The following is a 24,497-nucleotide window of genomic DNA, read 5'->3' as shown; positions in this document are numbered from 1 at the left end:
TGTGTGATAGTGAGGATGGAAAATTGGGTGGTAGAGCTAACTAATCTGTTGAGCACCCACCAACACCACTACTGTTTTGTGGTGGTGGTGGTGGTAGTGTTTTTCTATTAGGGTCTAATAATCCTTAAACAATTCTGTCCAGGGGAGAGATAAGATACTGATTTTTACCACAAAACTATCTATTGCTACGATGAAATGTGCCAAACTTAAATAGTGACAGCAAATATTTGCACAAGAATTTCCCTCATACTCCATCCCTGGTGAGTTGTGAGGAGCTGGTAGGAAGAATGAATACATGAACAAAAGGCTTCCGTAAGATTCGAGCCTGAGAGGCTAAAACTGAGCCTGTTGACACATGAGTGACTTTCTGCCAGTACCACTCCGTGGAGAAGGTAAAGGGAGTTGTTAAAATCCCTCCATTTCAATCCTGGTTCACTCTTCCTCATCACACTGCATGCTTCCTTGACCGCAAGCAAGATCACTCCATTTCCTGCTTCCCTATTTTGGCTTATGCTGTCCCCTCCCCTTGGAGTACCTTCAGTCCCTTCCTTCAAAAAAGCTTTTAAAAAGGCATAGTGTTTTACAAGCTTCTCATTTGAGAAGTACCTAGTACAGCAAGGAAGTCTAACAAATCACAGGTTTAAATATAGTTGCGAGGCTACCGTCATTTAGTAAGACTTACTGTGGCCTAGGTCCATGGTGAACCCATGGTTAGTTAACAAGGCCAGCTCTCCTCAACATTGCTCCTCTCCAAGGTCCAGCCATTGGCTGTCCTCTCTTCCATCTGTGACACAGTCCCCAAAACCAGACAGGATGATCATGTGTGTTAGAATCCTCTGGTTGGGCCCCATCTTGAACTCACCAGGTCATAAGTGGTGGTGAGGCCCTGAAGTCTTGTGAATCCTTCAGGTGATCATCACATACTCTAATGTTTGAGAGCCACTAGCTTAGATCAGTTCCCTTGATGGCCTTCTGGGAGTCTCCTCTCCCCCACGTGTCTTTGTGTTGATTTCTTCCGCTCCTATTAACCCACCAGGTTGAAGGGAAGTTGTTGTCCTCCATGATTAGAAGTCCTTAGGTTTTCAATGTGTAAACGTTGGTCTTTGTTGATACCCAGTGTATCCACAAAGGGGCATCTCCCAGTCCAAGTATATTCTGTGGAGGTGGGCTTTTGCGTAAGCACGTTGTCGGGCTGGAGTAGTTTACAACAAACAAATTCTAATAGACGAGATTTCTGTAGCAGGGAGAGAGCATTGCTTAAAGAATACTTTCTAAATGCCAGAATGAGGTGGCATCTGAAAATCTTGAAGCAATAACTTTGATTTCTGTGCACCAGTTCCTCTTTTATGTGTGAGTTTTATCACGCTGTGCCCATAGATGAAGGTTGTCAGAAGTGATCCTGTGCCTGCACTTCTACGGCAGCTATCGGTAACTTGACCGTTTGCAGTAACAGATTGCAAACCGTTCTTGGCTATTGAATTGGGAGTGCTGAGATTTGAAATGTCCTTATATTCAGAAACTGAGTCATGAGTAAAAGAATAAAACCAAAGGAGCCTCGTGGTTTTGGAGGAGTAAAGAAAGATCCCTAAACACCACAGGTATTGACTACAGTGAAGGAGCAATAATGTTAAATGCCGTTAACTGGCTCGGAGACCTGTGTGCCAGGTTCCTGACTCAGTGCTGAGTTACCATAAAAAGCTCCGGGAGCTTCCTCTGTGACTTGGGCTGAATGTTAGAAGCGTAAAAGCAAAGCATTTGAAGTAGACTCATTTTAGGTCTTTCTAGCTCTGAGAAGTCTTATTTTTGGAGGTCTTATCTCTCAACGTATCAAACGTACTGAATAGACCCACATACCACATTTTACTGCATGAAAAAAAAAAGTAAAGAGCAATTTTTACATTTTGCTTTTTAAATTATTGACCTATGAGTGAATCAGTGAACTCCAATTGCTTGTGATTTCTCAGCACTTTTGTATATTTAGGAATTCTTTGGAAGGTGTAAATAGTAACCTATACTTTTTCCTAATGTTATAGGAGTTGCCTAAGTATGAAATTGGACAATAGATGAAAAAAATAATGTTGCATTCTGTGGACATAAGTAATTAACCTTTTTTTCGTTTTTATTTTGCAGTTTTATTTTTTGATCACACAGCATTTTTTCAGGTCTCAGTATTTCCCAAAGCTCCTCAAAAGATCTTAGGTCCTATGCACTGTGCTTCTTGTGCCTAACAGTGAAGCAGCCTTGGTGAGAAGATGAGGTGTTCAGTCTAGAACAAGGACTACATGCCCCGTGAAAGATCTCCTACGTATAATGATTCTAGAAGTCAGGAGAATGTGAAGCAGTGTTCCGTCTGCAAGTTTTTCTGGCTTAGGCCTGTGTAGAGCTCTTCAAAGTGTAGACCAAGGATCAACAGCTTGAGCATCCCCTTAGCTTGTTAAAAATGGCAGCAGCTCAGGCCTACCGAGTCATAATCTTTTAAACTAGATCACCAGGTACCCACTGTTTGAGAAGCACTGCTTTGTCTAGAGCAGCCATTCTCAGCTCTGAGTGCACAGGGGAATCACCTTAACACTCCTGATGTCCAGGTTGCACCCCAGTCCAGTCATGAGGATCTCCAGGGGTGTGATCCAGGTATCTATTTTAAAGGCTCCTGGGTGATTCCAGGGAGCAGCCAGGTTAAGACTCACTGGTTGACAAGAAGGCCACAGAGGCTCCACATTGTTTACCAGTGAGTACAGTTCAGGAAGCTGTGAATTTTGTTTGTGTGTTTAGGACTCAGCATATAACTAACAAATGGGTCATCTTTGCTGTGAAATAACCTCTTACCAGGAAGGTTGGATTCGTTGGCTGCTTTCCAGGATATTAGGCCCAATAGTCTAAATCCCAAATATGTCAAGTTTCACTAGCACTGGATGCTATTCTTTTGTTTTGTTTTCTTTTGTTTTAATTTATTTGTGAGGAGTGGGGAGGAGAGAGCCTGAGTGGGGTGAGGGGCGGAGGGAGAAGCAAGCTCTCCGCTGAGTAGGGAGCCCATGACTCCAGGATCATGACCTGAGCCAAAGGCAGATGCTTAACCGACTGAGCCACCCAGGTGCCTCATGGACGCTCTTGTTTCTGAACAACAATTCATGCTACAGTTATGGGCCAGAAGGTGGTTTTTATATGTAAAACTCAGGTATGGTGGGACTGACTGTATTTCTCCATTGAATACCAAAGCAGAACCACATGTGCTTAGAACTACATGTTAAGGATGAACTGCTTCTTTGCTTGATAGCATTTCATATTCTGATAATTAAGTTTTAGTTTCCTAATGTAAGTTTTAGATAAACCACTTTGGGAATTTTAATGATTTCTTCAGTTACCGTCATTGATTTTGGTAGTCACTATGGAAAATTGCCACTTTATACTGTAATTCGCAGGTGATTTATCTCTTTAATAGGAAATTCACTGATGATTTCTGCTGTTGAGGGGGCTGGAGACACCACAGGACACAGGACTTTTTTTTTTTTTTCATTAAATTTTTGTTTTAATGGGTCTCAAAATTCTGACAGATTTTTGGTCAAGTTGTTTCCATTAAAAAGTACTGATTTTAAAAACTAATAAAACTGCCACACACGCACAAAAAAAAAAAAATGGTCCACAAAACATTCTCCTTTCCTTCTGAAGGTTTTACGATGCATTGTTATCATTAACCAGTCTTTTACTATTAAACTTAAATGGCCAGTGGACACAAACAGTTCTGAAACCTGTTTCCAGCACTGATTAAGACTGGTGGGGGCAGGTATTGGGGATAATATTCACTTATCCTTCTGAGCTTTCTGGGCAGACGTGATGACTTTGCCAGCTCCAGCTGCCTCCTTGTCCACTGCTTTGATGACACCCACAGCAACCGTCTGTCTCATGTCACGAACAGCAAAATGGCCCAGAGGAGGATAGTCAGAGAAGCTCTCAACACACATAGGTTTGCCAGGAACCATATCAACAATGGCAGCATCCCCAGATTTCAAGAACTTGGGACCATCTTCCAGCTTTTTTTTCAGAACAATGATCTATCTTCTCCTTCAGCTCAGTAAACTTGCAAGCACTGTGAGCCGTGTGACAATGCCCAGGTGCATATCCAGCACTGATCTGGCCAGGATGGTTCAGGATAATCCCCTGAGCTGTGAAGCCAGCTGCTTCCATGGGTGGGCCATTTTTGCTGTCATCAGCCACACTGTCACCACAAACATCTTTGACAGATACGTTCTTGACATTGAAGCCCACATTGCCCTCAGGAAGAGCCTCACTCAAAGCTTCATGGTGCATTTCACCAGACTTTATTTCAGTTGTAACATTGACCGGAGCAAAGGTGACCACCATGCCAGGCTTAAGAACACCGGTCTCCACTCGACCCACTGGGACAGTACCAATACCACCAATTTTGTAGACTCCCTGGAGGACCGACACAAGGGCTTATCAGTTGGACGAGTTGGTGGCAGGATGCAATCCAGAGCCTCAAGCAGTGTGGTTCCACTGGCATTCCCGTCTTTAGGGGTGACTTTCCATCCCTTGAACCAAGGCGTGTTAGCACTTGGCTCCAGCATGTTGTCACCATTCCAACCAGAAATTGGCACAAATGCTACTGTGTCGGGGTTATAGCCAATTTTCTTAATGTAGATGCTGACTTCCTTAACGATTTCCTCATGTCTCTTCTGGCTGGAAGGTGGTTCAGTGGAATCCATTTTGTTAACACCAACAATTAGTGGTTTTACACCCAGTGTGTAAGCCAGAAGGGCATGCTCACGGGTCTGCCCATCCTTGGAGATACCTGCTTCCAGTTCACCAACACCAGCAGCAACAATCAGGACCGCACAGTCAGCCTGAGACGTGCCTATAATCATATTTTTGATAAAGTCTCTGTGTCCTGGGGCATCAATGATGGTCACATAATACTTGCTGGTCTCGAATTTCCACAGGGAGATATCAATGGTGATACCATGTTCACATTCAGCTTTCAGATTGTCCAAGACCCAGGCATACTTGAAGGAGCCTTTTCCCATCTCAGCAGCCTCCTTCTTGAATTTTTCGATAGTTCTTTTGTCGATCCCACCACGTTTGTAGATCAGATGGCCAGTAGCGGTAGACATGCCCGAATCTACGTGTCCAATGATGACGATGTTGTTGTCAGTCTTTTCCTTTCCCATTTTGGTGTAGGTTTAGTGGTGGTTTTCACGACACCTGTGTTCTGGCGGCAAACCCGTTGCAAAAAAGGGGCTTTTCATTTTCATAGGCTTTGCTTATACTTAACTTTCCCAGTAAGATTCATTGAGAGATATAATTGACATACATAAAACATACATGCTTGCTTATGGTAGAGTAGGTGCCCGAAAAATGGTGATTCTCTTTCCCTTTCTTTACCTTGAGCTATTCTCATTCAACCATCCAGCCCCTTAGTCTCATTAATATTCTTCTATCCCAGGAGAAGGCTATAATAATGGGTTTTCCAGCAGATAACAATAATGAACCTTTATGTCCTTCAAAGACTATAAATATTCTTCTAATTAGTAAATATCCCTCTAATCCAGGTTTTACCAGTAGGATAATGAAGGTGTGAATGACGTTGGTGGAGTGTTCTGTATCATTTCATTTTATTTGCGGCCACAGAACTCTACCCCTCGATTCTAAATCCTGTGGTGACAACTGGAGTCTCATCACATCACAAACTCTCCACTGGGCGTGCATCTCAGCAAAGGCTGAGGAGGTTTTGAGTATCAACCATATATATACCATTAGTTTATATTATAGTATTTTGGGGGAATGGCCTATGTTGCCTCAGTGTAATGCTGTATGTAATATTAAATGAACCAACTGGATATGCATTGAATTCTGAATGTCAGCTCATACAGCTGCAAAAAGGGAGCAGGTTTTGAACAAGTTGCATAACTCTAGAATTAATCAAGAATGCTCACCAAACCCTTATCTTTTAATCTCCCTAGCAAGCTACACATGGCTGCATATGTCCCCTTGTCAGGCTTTCCCTAATTTCTCCAGCCCTGAGATGCCCCATTCTCTGAATTGCCTTAACACCCACTGGCAGTTTCACACAGTTTAGCGCTGCATTATAGACAATTTCACAGTCTGTAATTGTTTCTTTAGTGGCACTCTGTCACTAGGAGAGAGGGAGTCCGCCTTCCATAGCTCTTGCATGCCCCCTAATCCCTTAAACAGGAGAGACCAGACAGAAGACCTTTAATAAATACTCAGTATATTCTATCATTTTATCCATTTCATCTTTGGGCTCCGTTTCTTCTTCCTTTTGTTTTTGAAGTGTGGCTTTCTTCCATGTTAATAAAATATGGAATATTATATTTGGATTCATCATTTTGATTTGTTCAGAAATTAATAAAAGCATTGTAAAAACATCAAGAGATTAATATATTTCTGCCTGGGTCATGTGAATTTATAGATCTGGGTATCATTTTACAAAGAACCCAAATTCAGTGATTGATTTTCTTTTTCTTTTTCTTTCTTTTTTAAAATTTTTAATTTTTTTGTTTGTTTTTTGTTTGTTTCCCTGGTGTCCCTTTTTTCTATTTCAAATATGAATTATCTAATATTGTTCCACATTGGGAGCACCTGGCTGGCTCAGTTGGTAGAGCATGTGACTCATGATCTGGATGAGGTCATGAGTTCAAGCCCCAAGTTGGATGTAGAGATTACTTTAAAGAAAAATTTTAAAAGTTAGCACATGATATTCATAATACTGTTTTACATGCTTCCTGAAGGTTTTCTTTCCTTTTTTAAAAAAACTTATCGATTGATTGGGGTGGGGGTGGAGGGTTGCAGAGTAGAAGGGAGGGAGAAGGAGAGGGAAAGAATCCCAAGCTGGCTCCACCCTGAGTGTGGAGCCTGACATGGGGCTTTATCTCACATGACTCTGAGATCATGAGCTGAAACCAAGAGTTGGAGGCTGAACTAACTGATCCACCAAAGTGCCCCCTAAAAGTTATCTTTTACCTTAATTGCTTTTTATTCTTATCAAATAAATGATTCTCACTAATGCAGTTTCCAACGTAAAATGTTCTTTTTTTTTTTTTTATCATTAGTGTTATTATTACAACAGTTCTATACCTGTCAGATGCACTTCGTAAGAACTTCTTAAATGAAAACTTTGATTATAAGGTAAGTGTCCATCTGGATAACTATCCTGCATGAGCTGAAATCTTTTACCTTATACTTAAGGAAACTTCCCAACATTTTTTCTTTCTCTTAATAATAGGAAAACACATGTAGTCTCCCTACCCTAATTTAATCTTGGGCTATATTAGTTTTCATGATAAATAATATTGAAGAGTTTTCATTATATTTGTGAACAAGTTAAAACTAATCATGCTTACCAACCTAGTAGAAATCATTGCTTAAGAGGCTGTATGTAATTCCTTGTCGTTACTATAAATTTTCATTCTTTCCTGTATGGTCCTCATGTGTGGCAAAAGGAACTTGCAACATAAGTTTTTAAGACATTTTTTAAAGTAGAGTTTTGTGAAGAAAATATTCACAAAGCAAATGCTCCAGTTCCTTTATTTTTCCATCTTCACATATTTTTAGAATGAATTAATGAAAAGAAACAAAATAAAAGGTTGGTAAAATTCTTTAAGGCAGAACTCGCTATACATCTATAATATAATTTGATATGCCCAAGAATTCTTGATGTACTACTTTTTAAATGGTAAACAAAGATGGGCAGTGCCTATTTTGGCTTCCCTTCTTAATGATGTTTTATGTTTTTGGCATCTTTATTATTCTTTTTAAATAACATTTTTCATATTAAACATTGAATAAATTATCCCTATTGGATAACTCGAAAATACAAAACAAACAAACACAAATACAATAAACACCAATGGAATTTAAAGGTTGTATAATATGTCTTTTTATCATGCCATATAATAATAAATACATGTAAATTTTATAATCACAGCTCTGTTTTCTAATATTCAAGTTGTTTCTGCTATTTTATTCTTTAAATTACTCTTTCTATGTGCCTTCTGGCAAAGTAAAATTTGGCATACCTCCTTAGTTATTTTTTGGATAAATATTTATAAGTGAAATTATTGAGTTAAAGATTATACCAATTGTATTTTATTTCCTACGTATATATCAACCTGAAATGATTAAAATTCATATTTTGTGAAGTATCTGTTCTTGACTTTTGTTCATTATTTTGCTTAGTCTAAGCATATTCTTTTTTGTTTGTAAAGGCTCTTTATATATAAAAGATATTAATTCTTTGCAATGGTTTGCCTTATTATTTCTAATTTTTACTTGGTGTCAGTAAAGAAGTAGTTTCCTTCCATTATGTCATGTTTTTGGTTAAATTTATTTCTGGGAATTTTATTCTGATCTCTTTCTGATGCTGTTTTTAGTATAAGAAAACTTAGTCTCAAAAGATTTGTCTGGGTAGGGAATTTTTATACACCGTCTGAATTTAAAGCAATTAGCATATCCAGAGAAGTGTATGCCTTTTTTTTTTTTAATTCTCCATTAAAAGGAGTTCCAAAAATGAATTCTCACAGGAATAAAGTAACCCAGCTTATACCTCAGCTTCCATGGAGATACTAAGACTTATTATAAGAGAAACAAAACATTTAACATATACCCAAGAGCTTAAGAAACCTGTGATGTGGCACTGAAGCAGTATATAAATAGACAGTATTTATTTGCTTTACTTCTTTGTTACAGCAAATTTCAAGCATATATAAAAGCAGAGCGAATGGTGTAATGAACCCCCACATACCCATATCCAACTTTGACTATTATCCACATAGAGCCAATCTTATTTCAACTGTACCCTCCTCCACTTACCACTTTTGAAGCAAATCCAAGATATCGTGTCACTTAATCTGTAAATATTTTTGTAACACTATAGCATTTAGATATTTTGTTCTTGTTTTAGATTTGGGATTCCTACTTTTACCTTGCGGTCATTTTTATAAACCAGTTATGTCTGCAGTTGGAGATGTTCACACCTTCCAAAAAGAAAAAGGTGTTAGAAAAGTAAGTACCAGGGTATAATTGGGTGGGAACGTGAGGCAAATCAAATGTTGTGCCTTTAAAGTGGTGTTTAGTTCAAATGATTCATAGATCAGATGTCTATAACTGGAAATGACAATAGAGAAGCAATGAGCAAGAGGACAAGAAGCATTCTTTTCTGGAAATTTTCAACTTACCTTTTTTTTTTTTTTTTTGCCTCAGTCTTTCAGGAATCAATACATTATAGAAGCAAATAAATTAGAGGATAGATCTGTTTTATCAAAGGATTTATATAAGGATTTACATTAGAAGCATCAAGACATCTACAGTAAACATCTTTAATTACAAACATAGTGTCCCTTAATTCAGAATGATAGGCTGCATCCTAAAGAGACACAGATACTTCTTTGTTGGAGGTTTTGTATCAGGTTTGCTTTTTGTTTTATTTCAGGTATGGTGATATGCGTGTGACAATGGGTTGTGAAATTTTCAGCATGTGGCAAAACCTAGGTAAGTGATGGAAAGAGAAGCCGCCTCCACTGTACAGTTTATCACTATATTCCTAAGTGAATAACTGAAGAAGGGCAATTTACCAATGACAGCATTTGAAACCAAATGTTTAAATCAATTAAGTTATCCATAGAAAGTAATCAATATTTTGGCACTGAATATGGTTATAACTAATTTTTAAAATTGATGTCTGAAAACTCACCTTACTTTTGTGTGTTTCATCATTAATGAATGATAAATTTTATAATCTAGCATTGCTCCAATAAAATACACATTTTTAGCAATGAGCTAACCTTTCAGAATTTGAGATTGTAACTATTCAAAGTTTCTAGAACTCTGAATTGAGTCTATGAATCATAACAGATTTAAAATTAACTTCATGAAACATTGACTTGCACAAAAGTACTCTTAAAAACTTGACACCATGGACCTATACCATAAAGAGTGTAGCCAAAGGATTTTAAAGCCTCTGCCATTGCTAAGAAACTATTAAATTCAGTTTTGTTAAGAGATACAGCAGATAGAGAATACTGACACAGCAGATAGAGAATACTACTCCAGCAAATTGATGACCCAGACCTGGTTGCATAGAAAAGAATAATAATTGGAAAATAAATTGTTTTACAACCTCATTGGCATAGGGTTTATTTCTGGAGATTCCAACTTATTTAATTTTGTATGCTAACTATGCAAGTTTATAGTATTCATTTACTATTACTGCACTGTAAACTTCTTGTGATTCATTAAAGTGATGGGCCTATTTGAATTGAATACGTAATGATCTAAAAGTATCTTTTCTCTTGGGCTCATCCAAGCACATCTTGGAAATGGCAGGATTCGTTTTCTGTAAATGAAAATAGAACTATTATCGTTTTACTTCAACTCATGTTACAGAGTGATTTTTGACCACGATCTGTATATATGTATAGCAATATTCATAGCAGTTTGAGGAAGCCTTGTTATATATAATTGAGCCTGGTGTTCAGTGCTTGCTGGTAATTTCAGGAAAAAAAGTGAGCATCTTGAAAGCAACCTCCAACTCTGTCTAAGGCCAGCCAGAAGAAGTCCATGATGTATCTTTAGATTCAGCTCTAAAATAGCATCAGTTTGTCTTATTTAAAGAGTATTCCTTTCAGTCTTTATGTTCTGTTAATTCTTTGTGTTGTTCTTCAAAGCCCTGTTGTGTCCATATTGCATTTGGCATTAATTTAACAAGATGTTTTCCGAAGAATTCTGCATTGGAATGCCATTGTGGTTGATTAAACTCTTCTCAGAACTCAAATGACAAATGTTAGAAGACATGGAGGGTTTCCTTTCCTAGATAAACATTGGCTTTGCCACGTATGATTATTTCCACATAAATCTTTATTCAAGCCAGGATAGCTATGCACCTTGTGCATGACCTTTGGCTTGTTAAATAAAGCCAGCACCTTTAGTCTCCTTAAAGATGTCTTTGTATTCTTCATAAACTTTTCCCAACTCTTTGGTTTTTAAAACAAAAATATTTCTACCTCTCTGGCTTTTATGTGAAATGATTTCTCAAAAATTTCCTCAGAAATCTAGAGGAAAATCTCTGGAGCATATTGATCCCCGTAACGCATTATGTCAGTACTCTTTAGAACACTGGAATTCCAGTAGGGCCTGCAGCATCTGGGAGCTTGTGAGAAATGCAAATTACCTGGCTCTAGCCTGGACCTGCTGAAACAGAATCACCAAGAGTGGGACACAACTGAGTCTTAACAGGTTCTCCAGGTGATTCTTGACGAAAGATTGAAAAGCACTGTTTTAGATACTTTCCCCTTTCTTTGTTTTCCCAGCCCTAAAGACTAGCTCTAGCTCAGTTCTAGCAGTCTGTTAGAAAAGTTTCATTATACTCAGCTACGAATTCCCAGCATGACATAGTTCCAAAGCAGGGTGAGTGTAAATTTTCACTTCGTTCCTTGGTTTTTCCTCTTGGTATTTCATCCTCTTCGTATTTCCCTAGAGTTGTGTTCTGACTTTTCTGACACTTCCACAGCGTAAGGTGAATTCTAAAGGTCACTGCCTTTGTACAACGACTAGAATTGGAAAATGTTCAGAAATGTGGAAGGCTCTTTTCCAACGTATATTTTTACAAAATGATAAGAAAAATTAAGTATTCAAAGTACTATTTTAACACCCCTTATAGACCTTAAGTCAGCTTGTTACTTAGGAATATGAAAATATATCTATTATAATTTGGTTTATCTGTAAATATGTCACATTGAGTGTTTTGAATGCTAAAGAAGAATTTATTCAGATAATTATAGATGTGCATTTCTTAACAGATCAGGCCAATAAATTCAGTTTATCACAGTTGATGAAGCACTGGCTATGTGCAACTTATTTGGAGGGATATAAGAAAAAAGGTCCATACCAGTACAGAGCTTAGTTTTTAAATCTCATATTTTAAACTTTTTGTCCAATTTGTGTGAATAAGAAAAATCTTGATAAAAACTAATCATCATGTTTTAGTAAAGCAAGTAGGATTTATGATTTCATAAATCAAGATCCTTAATAGTTTTTAGTAGATACCAAAAAACATTAACTTTTAAAAAATAAATTGCAAAGAGGAAATACTGAGAGTACTGAATATATATATATATATTTTTTGCCACTTGAAACTACCCAGTTAGTCTAATACACAAACACAGATTTTACTGAACAGTATTTTTTAATCAGATTTTGGTCATCGGTGCTTACCTAGAAGTGTGGAAACTCTTGCATATGCTAGAAACAAGTTGTTTTTTCCCTTCTGTTGAGAGCAAGGACTAAAGGGCGCATATAATTTAGTCTGCTTTTAAGCACAAAGCTGTACGATTTTCAAGTCTGATCATTATATCCCCCAGATTTACCTTTGAGCAATGGATCGTATAGTAATTATAGGTTTAATTTTTTGAGAAACTGCCATACTGTATTCCAGAGTGATGTACCATTTTACATTCCTGTTAACAGTCCACAAGGGTTCCAGTGTCTCCACATCCTTGCCAACATTTGTTCTCTCTCTCTCTCTCTCTCTTTATTTTGGACAGCACAGGTGTGAGCAGGCTGGGAGGCAAAAGGAGAGAGAGAGAGGAGAATCTTAAGCAGGCTACATACCCAGCACGGAGTCTGATGTGGGGCTCTATCCCACAACCCTGAATTCATGACCTGAGCCAAAATCAAGAGTCAAATGCTTAACTGACTGAGCTACCCATGAACCCCTCACCTTTCTTTTTTGTTTGAAAATAGCCATCCTAATGGGTGTGAAGTGGTATTTCCTTGTAGATTTGATAAAATAATTTACTTTTGAAGAGTAAGGACCAAGTAGTGAAAAGTAAATACCTTTTCTTAAATGTGTTATTCCTCAGTGTTTTCATATCCCAGTGGAAGGACTAAAACTGCAGTCAAGGAAATAGGGAAGGCATAAAGTTTCCCCCAAAATATTGTACACTACTACTAACAAGAATAGTCTACGAAGAAAGAGGCTAGTCTTGACTACTGTGTCCCATCTTTGGCATTCATTGTGCTTCCAAGGTTAAGTTTTTTCTTGCTATTTTTAGTTGAACCAACATTCTTACTAAATATAAAGTGGGCTCTTTTTTCTGCATTTGCAAACACAGTGTCTTGTAACTGCTGTAGAAAAATCAATACTTCCCTAACAGGCTGTTCTGTGCCCATAAATATAAAACTCCAGCAGCCCAAGTAGCAGATGCCCTAAATACTTCAAAACAAGACCATGTGGCTGACAATTAGAGTTGGGGAAAGTATACTAAATCTTCAGTTTAAAAAGAAATCATTTAAGTAAAGTTTATTTTGCTGTTGTCATACATAGCTCAGAATTTTGCTTTGCTGGGACGCCTGGATGGCTCAGTGGTTGAGCATCTGCCTTTGGCTCAGGGCGTGATCCCAGAGTCCCGGGATTGAGTCCCACATCGGGCTTCCTGCATGGAGCCTGCTTCTCCCTCTGCCTATGTGTGTCTCTCATGAATAAATAAATAAAATCTTTTAAAAAATAATAACATGCGCATATTCAAGGACGAAGGTGCAGCATGATATGACATTTAAAAAAAGAATTTTGCTTTGCTGATCAGGAAGGGATTAAGTTTCCTATGGTGAGAGTCTCTTCAGGTTTACACAGTACTCATCTGCTAGATGAAATCGTCAGTGTCCATCCTACCCTCTACCTTCCTTTTCAAAGAAGTATCAGTACCATATATTGTGTACTTTGGTAATACCCCATTTTGAGGTCATTATTATTAATTATACTGTAATCTTTTAGAAAATTGTTATATTCTTTTTTTAGAGTACCATTTAGTTTTTTATTTAGGCTGTGTGTTTATTATGTTTAAAAACATAAGAAAAATTATATGTTCCAGGGACCACTTTTTTTCATATATAAAAATTGACTGTACTCTTACCACCCAGAGATAACCTTTGTGGTTACCATTAGGCGATATGATCTTCTTGACTATTATATATAGCTTTTTTTTTTTTTAAATGAAAGAGGTACCTGTCCATACTGTATTGTACCTTGCTTTTTCAATTAATTATGTTGAAAAGCTTTGCCTGATTATCCTTCCTAAGCCTCATTTTTAGTGACTACATAAAAATTTGAATGTTCGTGACTGTATAATAGTACATATATAACCAATTCTTGAAGATTTAATTTTTGGTGTAATGTCATTTTTAATTTGTGGTGTAATTTTTTTTCCTGGTATCTTATAGCTTTTTTTTTTTTTTTAACTGTGAAAAAGTAAATCTATAGTTTTTCAATAAAAAATGATGGAGAAACATTGATCAACATATGGAAATTTACTGTTTACATATCTGCTTAGGGAAATACTTTCTTGCCTGGAGAGACAACTATAATTGAATATACTGGTGGTAGTCATTTAAAATAAATTTAATAATATTAATTTTCTGAGATCCTGCTATGGTTAAATATACTGAAACACAAATGTGTTATTCAATTTAGGAGAGCACAAGCTTCATTTTATCCCTGCCTTGATTGGCCCTTTCCTAGAAGTGACCCTGATACCCCAACCAGATCTCCGGAATGTCATGATTCCTATTTTTCATGATATGATGGATTGGGAGCAGAGGCGGAGCGGCAATTTTAAACAGGTAGGTGGATGAGCTGCTCAGAGCAGTTGGGAGAGTTTCAGTTCTCCTTGAGCACCTCTGAGCTATGAGATTCAACTCTGAGTTGGGAAATGAGCACTGAGCCAGCTGTCAAGGGATTTAGATTCCAGCCCGGCCTGCCTTCTCCCATTCCTGTGGCCTTGATCACCTCTCCAGTCTTATGTCCCCCTAAGTCTCTGGGGAAGCCTTCAAATCCCTTTCAGCTGAAAAATTCTGTGATTTCCAAGGTCTCTGTTTAAGAGCCAGCAGAGACTTGATCTGTTCCCAGTTAGATACAACACGGAGGAATCAGAAGGTTAATGTTTCTTATCATCATGGACCTTTCAGTGGTCTGATCATTCCTTTTGGTGAATGGCTTTGTTTTGAGCATTGGATGCCCAGTATGTTATATTGCTGTTTGCTTGAAGCATGGATAATTTAAACAGGAAAGCAGTGGAAATTCTTGCAAAGGAGATTCCAAATGAGCCTATTATTTCTCATGACATTGGTTCTGATAGCTCTGCTCCAGTTTTGGAAAGAACACATTTTTGTTGTTGTTGTTGTTTTACAAAACCAGATCACATAAGAAATCAGCTGCCTTCACCACACCAGGTCACTCAAATTGAGGATAATAGCTTCTTTCTGTTCACACACTCACTACAGTGACCTGTACATACTTACCTGTGAAGGATCTGCCCCCCCCCTTCATGCTTCTCCAAATGAAGCCTTTCTCAAATTTTAAAAATGATCATAAACGGTATGAGCAAGCTGAACGCAACACAGAGCCCTCCTACTGTCGGAAGCATGGCATTTCACCTGTATCAATATCCCATTTCAAGAAAGCTAATAAGTAAAACAAACAAACAAACAAAACTAATAAGTAAACGGAAGGCTCTTTTAAAACTGTTCCTGGGTGTGGGGCACTCCTTCCCTTTGGTCTTCTTACCCTTAATAGAATTTGAATCAAAGGAAGAATTGAGCTTCGTCCTTTGACAAAGTCAAATATGCCTCCCAATCTGCACTTGTTTACCTCTCTCTGGCCGTGCGGGGGTGTCTCATTCCTGTCTCTGCTGCCTCCAATAGACAGATGAAGGGCTATTTCTGCTTTCCTGATATTCAAGGCCCAGAGGATTTACATTCTTGAAGATATAAATGTTTTGACTACAGTTTTTCAGGAAATATGTCCCTTCTCTCTCATGTAGCTTATTGCTGACTTAGAATATTTCTATGGATCTACCATCTGTACATGGATAAGGCAAGTTCTCAACTTGAGCAAAGATTTAGTGCAACCTCGAACTGTTTTGAGAAAGAAAATAGATACAAAACACATCAAAGATTTAAATTAACGTCTGTGGGTATGTTTCTTTGCTAACGTTCTTACACATAAAGTGATTTTTTTAAAAAAAATAAATAAGTAGGACTTGCCAGTTTTTATAGCTCTTAAAAAAAAATCCAAGTGTTTAAGCTGGGCTGCAAGCATTTGTGTTTGAGTCAACAAATAGATGTCTCTGGTGGCAGCAAATGGTACCCCTCCGGGAGTTTGAAGTCATGTTGCTCCATCTAAATTAGCCCCCTAGAATTCCAAGGGGCTGTCTGCTATTAACCACAGTTTATGATAATGTTGCTTTCATAAAATTCACTGTGGGTTTTTTTTTTTTCCCTTGCAGATATAAATGCGTTTCGGTTTGCCTAGAGATCCCACTTGTAAAGGGGAAGAAAGGGAGTAACATTTGGGTATATTTCAGGTGGAAGCCAAGCTCATTGACAAACTGGATAGCCTGATGTCGGAAGGCAAAGGTGATGAAACATACCGCGAGCTCTTCAACAGTATGTGAGTAGCATGTGTATGTAAGTCAGTTCCATTCAGAGGATTTGGTGTCAGTGCTGAGCGACTGAGAGCTGCAAAGACAGCCTGGGTCTCACAGGAGTGCTTTGTCTTTGTGTAGTGTGAAATAAAAGATAATTGCCTAAGTCTGGCGAATGGATCTTATTATGTTGATGATTAGACACGTCTCCTTATTTTAATCTCTGATTAGGTCAGGTCACTTGTGTTATGTAACAAATCTCTCTCTTTTCAAGCCAAAGCATTAAAACCGGGGCTGCAAGATCATGGTTTTAAGTAGGGTTAAGAGTGGAGAGGAGTGGTGTGATTATCATGTCCGTGTGCAATGCTTTCCAAGGCAAGATGTCCTTAGCTGATTTGTTGGTGGGGAAACTAACCTAGCTGGCATCTGTCTTTCAGCGCTTGATTTGATACATCAATACTAATTGCTCACTCAGCATTATCATTTACTGTCTACCTGTTTCTTATTAGAATATCACAGAAGCAAGTCATTTTTAGTAGTTTCTGTGATTTGGATTTAGATGGAGGACAGAATGATAACAGAGTGCTGGGAGTGAGCTTTGAGGTTGTCCTTATCAATAGAAGGTGATCACAGTCCAGGGTGAATTGCTTATACCAAATTTTCATGCACTGTGTGAGATGGCCAGTGAGGACATGTAAGAATGTTTTAGTACTTTAGGATTTGAAGTCTAACACTTGTTTTCTCTGTGGTTTTCTGTGGATCTTAACCATCTTCAGTTCTAGTATATTGATAAAGTGTGTTTCTTTTTGAAGGCAAGACTAGCTTATGATGCTTGGAAAATGTTTGCAAGTCTTTCAAAATACAAAAATCATTCAGCAATATATTTTTCTATTACAGAATGTACCTTTCCATGTATTTATGCCCAAGTGTCATGTAAAACTATTAATGCTTTAGGATTGATAAGCCAAAAGCAAAGTTGTATACTTCGTGTTATGATCCTTAATTTTAAAAAGTAGATACATTAGTATCCAGGTTTAGGAAGTATTATTAGTGATTGATAGATTTCAAGTTGCCTAATTCAGAATCATCCCTGAACCCTTCAAGAAAATTATATTCAAAGGAAAAGTCAAGAAAGGGTATACAGATTTCTTAGGATGGTGGTGGGTGATGATAAAATACATTCTTTGTACTGAATCCTGAACAAAACCATTTTCTTCTGATACTGTAATTAAACTGGAACTTTTAGTAATTATTCACCAAGCCCTTGTTCATTCTAGTGTACAAAGCGCCGGCGTTTCATGACAGCTGGAGTTTAGCAAGAACTCTGATTAAAACCTCATCCAGTGTAATAAATTGCCTTTGAAAACTGCTCTCATTTCAGTTACCAGTCCTTGGTTGGAACAAAGAAATAAAATGAGCAAGCACTCAGTGAAATGAATCTCTTGAGATTTGTGATTAATTATTTATAATAAACTCGCAAGATTAATAAATACATCATTTTATAGTGCCTCTTATCTGCTTTAATAAAAGCCTATAGCTTGCAATTTGGATTGCTTGTGTATAAATGGGGCTTTGAAATAGAAGATGTACCTTGACATTAGAATCAAACCAATAATTAATGTATTAAGCCTCTATAGTTAAGACTGTTTTAAGGTGCCTGATTTCATTCAATGAAGATTATTTTTCTTTTGTGATTTTTAGCATATTATTAGAAATGTTACTATAAATATTTTTCTTTCATGCTTTTCTCATCAGCATATTGGGGTTAAACAAAACCTAAAGTGATGATTAAATATCATTACTACCTGGGCTCAGAAAAGAAAGTGAAAACCTAACTATATTTCAGGAAACAATGAAATGCTTCTTTGGCAATAGAAGTCACCATGAATTAGTATAGGCACAGTGAGTCACCGCACACATTATGAATTAGGAACAAATGCCATTATGGTACAGATTCTCATTTGTTCTCTGTAATTCATATCTAAAACTTCAGAAGCTGAAAGGAGCTCCCTGCTTCCTGAACATGTAGCAATTGCCCAAGTAGCCTCCTTAGAAGGAGACTTGAAATGTGTGCAGTAGTTTCCTTCCTAAGAGCTCACTCACCGCCCCCCCCCCCATATTATCTTCATGGACCCAGAAAACATCTTTTGGAGATAAGTTGAATCAGGATTTATTATTTTTGATAATGCTGAAATTGTAGATCATAGACACCAGAGTGATATCTCCTGAATAGAGTACCAGAATTAAATCCTGCCTCCCCTGACTCTACGTGATTTACTCATTTGGTTTTATTTATCAAGCACCTCCCTGTGTCAGGGATGAATTTTTCTTCTGGGACAGGGGACATTGCAGTGACTGTGCTGTCAGAGCACCCAGTAGGGCACTTGCTGAAAGAGATACCATCCCTCTCATTTCTTTCTCGTGTGTTGCTCTAAGTAATTAAATAAGACTCCAAGTTATTGCAAGGCTATTTTTAAAAATTTTTTTAAGATTTTATTTATTCATGAGAGACACAGAGAGATATAGAGACACAGGCAGAGGGAGAAGCAGGCTCCTCATAAGGAGCCCGATGCGGGACTCGGTCCTGGGACTCCAGGATCACGCCTTGGGCCGAACTGCTGAGCCACCCAGGCATCCCTTGAAGCTCTTTCTTTGGCAATCACACATTTAATTTTAGTTTGGAGACCCAGCATTGGCTATGCAACACACATGTCTAACTCTTGTCTTTGGATTAAGAAGAGCATGGACAGACACGAGTGTTTTATGTAGGAGTGATGGCCTCAATGCCATGGCACGATGACGTAGAGAGAAGCCAACTTAGGGTCAGATCCTACCTCCCCCTGTTAATATTCTTTCACAGCGTAAGAGCCTGTTGAGCATTATGTCATCCTACAGAACTGTGGTGTAATGTATCCCTCTCTCCCATGTTACGGAAGCCCATTGCCTATCAACTTGGCAATCAGAAATCACCCTTCACTGTTACTGGATGCATTCCCTGTGTACTCAGCCTGGGCCCATGGGCATGATTATAGACCAAATAAAAAAATACCCCATCTCAAAAAAAAAAAAAAAAACCCATCTCACCAAAGTTATCTCTAGAAAGACTCTTCTCTTCTTGTTGATAGGCTCCCCTTCTCAGTTAAATGGGGAGAACAAGCTTCCTGACAGAGCAGGCTGGCTGTGAAAGCAAATGACTAGGGTTCTGGACCTGTTCTTAGGGTCTGAGATTAGTCGAGGTTAAGGAGGCTCTGCACAGCTGTGCCCCTTCTTACAGGAGGGCTTCTCTAGCTCTGATTTCTTACTGCATCAGGAGCTGTGCAAATTAATGAAATTCATGCCCACAAAGGAAGTCTCCATATATTTTTAGAATCATTACTTAACTTGAGTTCTTTGTTTTTCAGCCCGTAAAGTATATGAGGTGTGGGCTGTCACTTGGGGAAATTTCTCCATCATCCTGCATTGCTTTGGCAGGCAGATTTGCATTTGAGAACTTGGTTCAATACCAGTTTGGCATTTAAGCTTGAAACAGGTGCTGTTCGGAGGTTTGTTTGTTTTTTTTTTTTTGTTTTGTTTTGTTTTGTTTTTTAAATAAAACACATTTAAACAAACTAAGGACCTTTCCTGGGGAATGATTAGTCAGGGCAGGCCCCATCGCTTCCTATACTTCTCCCTCCCCTGCTCCCTCTCTCCTCCCACTTAATCCATGGAAGCAAGTCAGAGGAAACCACGAAAGGAATGATCAGAGATGCTTGGGCAACAGATGAGGAAACAAGACACAGGACATTGGAATGGCAACAGCAAGAAGTGGGGAGGGAAACTGAGAGAGAGCAGAGCCACGGGAAGAAAGGAAGGAAAGAAGGAAGCTAGCTAGCTTTGGCAGAATGGCTTTTTTCTTTAATGTTTATTTTTCCTTTAAGCACAATATATGATTGGCTTAGATTGTAGTCGTGAGAAATGCTTTCTCTCTCCGCTATTCCCCGAGACCGAGATGAAAGGGACGCAAGATTTTAGACAGAAAAGATCATTAAATGCGGAGGGGTAGGGAAGGATCCTCCCAGTGCCATGCCTGTGCTCTTACTTTTATCTTTCGGAGAAAGTTCAGTCCCTAAAGGCTTTGCCAAGCGCATGCTTAATTTGCCAAGAGGCAGGAGTGAAAGTCAAACAGATCCTAATTATCCTGATTGTTGTGATTTTGTGTTTACGAAGTGCCTCTGCTCCAAGGGGCTTAAGATTAGGGGAGATGTAGGAGGAGAGATGTGGTTCGGTACTCGTCATCAATCTGCTGTAACAGCCACATAGACAATCCCCCATGATTAATGACAAAATGAATGAAACTGTTGAGTGAGTGCACAGATAGTACAATATGTATTGAGTGGGCAAATGTGAAGGGAAGGGAAGGAACGCCAAACGTCATACCGTCTGTACAAGGATTTTCCTCTAGCACTTGCATTGCAGTAAAATTGCCTGGATGAAGATGCATTCCACCGAGAGGTAGGAAAACATTTTTCTGCGAATAAAAGCAAGATCTTATTTCAAAGTAAACTTCGAGGTACTCCTGTTGTTGCTTTTCGTGGTGTTATTTGCTGTGGGTAGGCTCCAGCCTCTTGAGTGTAAGAGAGAAGCCAGGGGGAAATGTCTTGGAGCTGTGGGGGTGCTTGTATATTTTGTAAAAAATGATCATATGCATGTGTTCGTATTTTATGACTTGGATAATCTGAACATCAATTTGCTTTGTCAATGCTTCCTGGATTAGAATTCCACTATTTGGTCCCTATCCTAGGTAAGACATTGTTTGCAAATCGTGCTACTTGTGAGATGTTGCAGTGGTTGCTAAGGCATTTAAGGTACTGATGAAAGTAAAATGGTTGTCATGGTGACTGATAAAAATAAATGTTGAAAATGCCCTGGGTTCTTTCTTTTCCAGTCTACTAAAGAAAATTGAGCGGGAAACATGGAGGGAAAGTGGCGTTTCATTAATCGCCACCGTAACTCGTCTGATGGAGAGGTTGTTAGATTACAGGTAAGCAGAGTCCCCCCATCTCCCAGGTGTGATGTGCTCCAGCTAGAAAATCCCAAAGTTCAAATGCAGTCAACTTTCCGCTGGAGTTAATCACGCAAAGGATTGATAATCAGATCGCAGAACCTTGTGCAGTAGGATAATGGACTTGTAACTGGCTGGCTTTGAGTTTTTTTGTTGATTTTCCCCCCCTTTTTCTCTCTTTGTTTTGGTTGACGGTTCTTTCAAAGTCTTAGAGTGAGTTGAGAAGGTTCTCAGAGTCCCATTAGTAAAGGAATCCTTTTTGGTGTTTAGACTCAGCCAGTAGAACCAGTCGATCCGTGTGGGTTTTAAGGTGAGGACATTGTGACAGAAAATTGTACAGTCATGCTGCTTTCTTATGAAACGGGGTGCTGTGTGGCGCACACCACCGTTACCTTTCATAGACGGGAATTTTTTATTTTTTATTTTTAAATTATCTCAACTGTTAAAGCAGTTCGTCCCATTTAAATGCGTGGTGTTTTTCTTTTAAGAATGAATCCCTCCTTCTTGTTGTTGATGGCCAGGCTTCCAGCTATGTCTCACCCCTCTGGAAGAAGGTGTATAAGAACACATCTTCACTCTTCCTTCTCCCAGAGGGCCCCCCCCCCCATCTATTGACAGGGAGCGCAGTCCACATGCAAGTAAAATGGGCCCCAGAAACGAGGGCTCAGCAATGTCTCACCTGAGATCATATAGCCTGGGGCAGCTCCTCTGGTCCCCAGAGCCTCTGTCTCAACTACTTGCAAATTGCCTCGGTCCCTAACAGTACTTCCCCCACCTCCCCACCCCCGCCTTAAATGAAGAAACTGTCCCTAGGAAGGGAGTTCTGAGTTCTGACGATTGCTTTTTGTTTTTAGGGACTGCATGAAAATGGGAGAGGTAGATGGCAAAAAGATTGGCTGCACAGTTAGCCTTCTGGTTAGTAAACTATTCCCCTTTTCTTCCTTTTAGCCTAATGTTTGATTTTTCACAGAAATACTGTTTTGCTTGTTTTTAGTTTACAATGTGTGTGTTTTTTTTTTAATCTGGATGTTTCTTAGAAGAGCTTGAAAGTGTTTTCAAAAGAAGCTTCAGGTTGAATTAAATCCCAGAAAACTCTCAGCTGCGAACACTGTAGAATGCACCCACTGCATCCCCCGAGGCTCCGTGAGATCAGAGTGATGCCCCCTCTTCTCCTGTGGCACTGCTTCACCATCCCCGAGTCTTTGGTGGCTTTCCTAGGAAAAGGCACAGGGTCCCCGGGTAGAGATCTTTTTACCTCTGTGCAGACAGTTTCTTTCTTTCTGTCCCTCCTCTTTTTTTTTTTCTGTCCCTCTTCTTATAGTCAGTCTACATTTTAATGAATACTCGTCATCTCTTCTTTTGTGAACAAATGACAGTTTCTGCTTAACGCACTAATTTCGCTCTCTAGTTTGTTGGCAAACTAAGTGTCTGATACCACTATGGTTAAGTTTTGCATTATAACTAAGATAACCATATAATCGATCACCCAAACAGGACTTTTTTTTTTTTTAAGAGTAAAATTAAAAATGATGTCAGGAAAACAGGCTGCACCAGAATTTTCCTGGAAAACTGAACTGTATTGAAATGTCTCATCACTAATTATCAAATAGGATGGTTGATAGGATTCACTTCTCACCAAAGAGCTAAAGAATATAACCATCCATAGAGACATTGTTTTGTATATATATATTTTAATATAGGGTTTATTGATGCTTTTGATGATTTCCCTTAGTCAGATTTGAAATACAGACTATGTGACTGCTTCCAGTTCTAAATTTGTGAGTACTTATGTTGCAGAAGAGATGCAACCTCACCAGCTATTCTAAGTGCCTGTACAGACAGTCTTATCTTGACCGTGGTTGTTGGGATCGCTCACATGCCCCACTCTTCTCTCTTGGCCGGCACCCTGGAAGTGTCCTTTGTCCCCCTCTCATTCTCTCTGATCCCAGCTCACTGGCTTTAGTCTTTTCAGCCCGTCTTGTTTATTCCCCTCAGAGCCCCTCTTCAAAGCACAGGACTTCTGCTTTCTCCTTACCAATGTCCCTCACTCGCCTTCTCACTGAGCCGTGCTCCCCTCCGGGTACATGCCCGTGTCCTTCTTAACCACACTTGCTGCTTGTTCCTCATTTCGAATTCAGGCACCACATCTCCACCTCCAATACCAGTCACTAAAAACTGTGAGACCCCAGAGTCCTCTCTCAGGCCACATCTTGTGCCCTTTCTTCCATCATTTTTGTCATCAGACCCAACAGTGACATCAGGCCACCAGGCCAGACTCACGAGGCCAGCCCACTCACCTCCTCCCTGGGCTCCCATTTCTTTTCTTTTCTTTTTTTTTTTTTTTTTAAGATCTTATTCATGAGAAACACAGAGAGGAGAGAGAGAGAGAGAGGACGAGACACAGGCAGAGGGAGAAGCAGGCTCCATGCAGGGAGCCCGACGTGGGACTCGATCCCCGGTCTCCAGGATCAGGCCCTGGGCTGAAGGCAGCGCTAAACCGCTGAGCCACCCAGGCTGCCCTGGGCTCTCATTTCTAACCTTGAGCGTAGTCATTACCAATTTTAAGTCTCCTGTGTGTGTTTCCCCAGTGTCCTGCCTGCCCTTGCCAGCTTTCTACCACATTCGAGATCCTCAGCCCGAGCTGCCTCTGTATCAGTGTTTGGGAAGAAGAGCCAAAGTGCTCTGTAAACTCTGTCTTCTTAATCTGTCTCCTTAACCCCAGCTTTTCTCAGTGCCCGCCACAAAGTCTTAGAAATAACCTCAAAGGACAACCTTTACCTTTTTCCAGAACAATCGTCTTCTCTTGTCTCCATCTTCTCCCACAGTGCTTTCTGTGTGCAGGTAAACAGGTACGTGCAAGACTCTAGGCTCACTTCCTCAGCTGGTGTAACAAAAGAGATCATTTCCTCGGATGAAGGAATGAATGTTCTGCCCAAAATGTGTGTAGTCCCCCAGCAGGAATAAGCCAGACACCTAATAAAAATCAGTAGCCCCAGCAGGATTCACTT

General features: G+C 39.2%; 1 protein-coding gene across 7 annotated transcripts in view; it reads left to right on the top strand.

Moving 5' to 3' along the window:
- Positions 1-24,497, top strand: part of DOCK4 (dedicator of cytokinesis 4) — a 409,301-nt gene that overhangs the window by 333,971 nt on the left and 50,833 nt on the right. For all 7 annotated transcript variants that reach the window (XM_041727815.1, XM_041727817.1, XM_041727816.1 and 4 more), the window contains 7 exons: positions 7,086-7,161; positions 8,936-9,036; positions 9,464-9,522; positions 14,498-14,646; positions 16,389-16,474; positions 21,373-21,468; positions 22,344-22,404. In XM_041727815.1, coding sequence (XP_041583749.1) covers positions 7,086-7,161; positions 8,936-9,036; positions 9,464-9,522; positions 14,498-14,646; positions 16,389-16,474; positions 21,373-21,468; positions 22,344-22,404 — 628 coding nt within the window. The remainder of the gene's footprint in view (positions 1-7,085; positions 7,162-8,935; positions 9,037-9,463; positions 9,523-14,497; positions 14,647-16,388; positions 16,475-21,372; positions 21,469-22,343; positions 22,405-24,497) is intronic.

This window comes from Vulpes lagopus, chromosome 13 (genome assembly GCF_018345385.1).
Source record: "Vulpes lagopus strain Blue_001 chromosome 13, ASM1834538v1, whole genome shotgun sequence".
NCBI lineage: Eukaryota > Metazoa > Chordata > Mammalia > Carnivora > Canidae > Vulpes > Vulpes lagopus.
The sequence above is the reverse complement of the archived record's forward strand: the minus strand, read 5'-3'. Positions and strand labels throughout refer to the sequence as shown.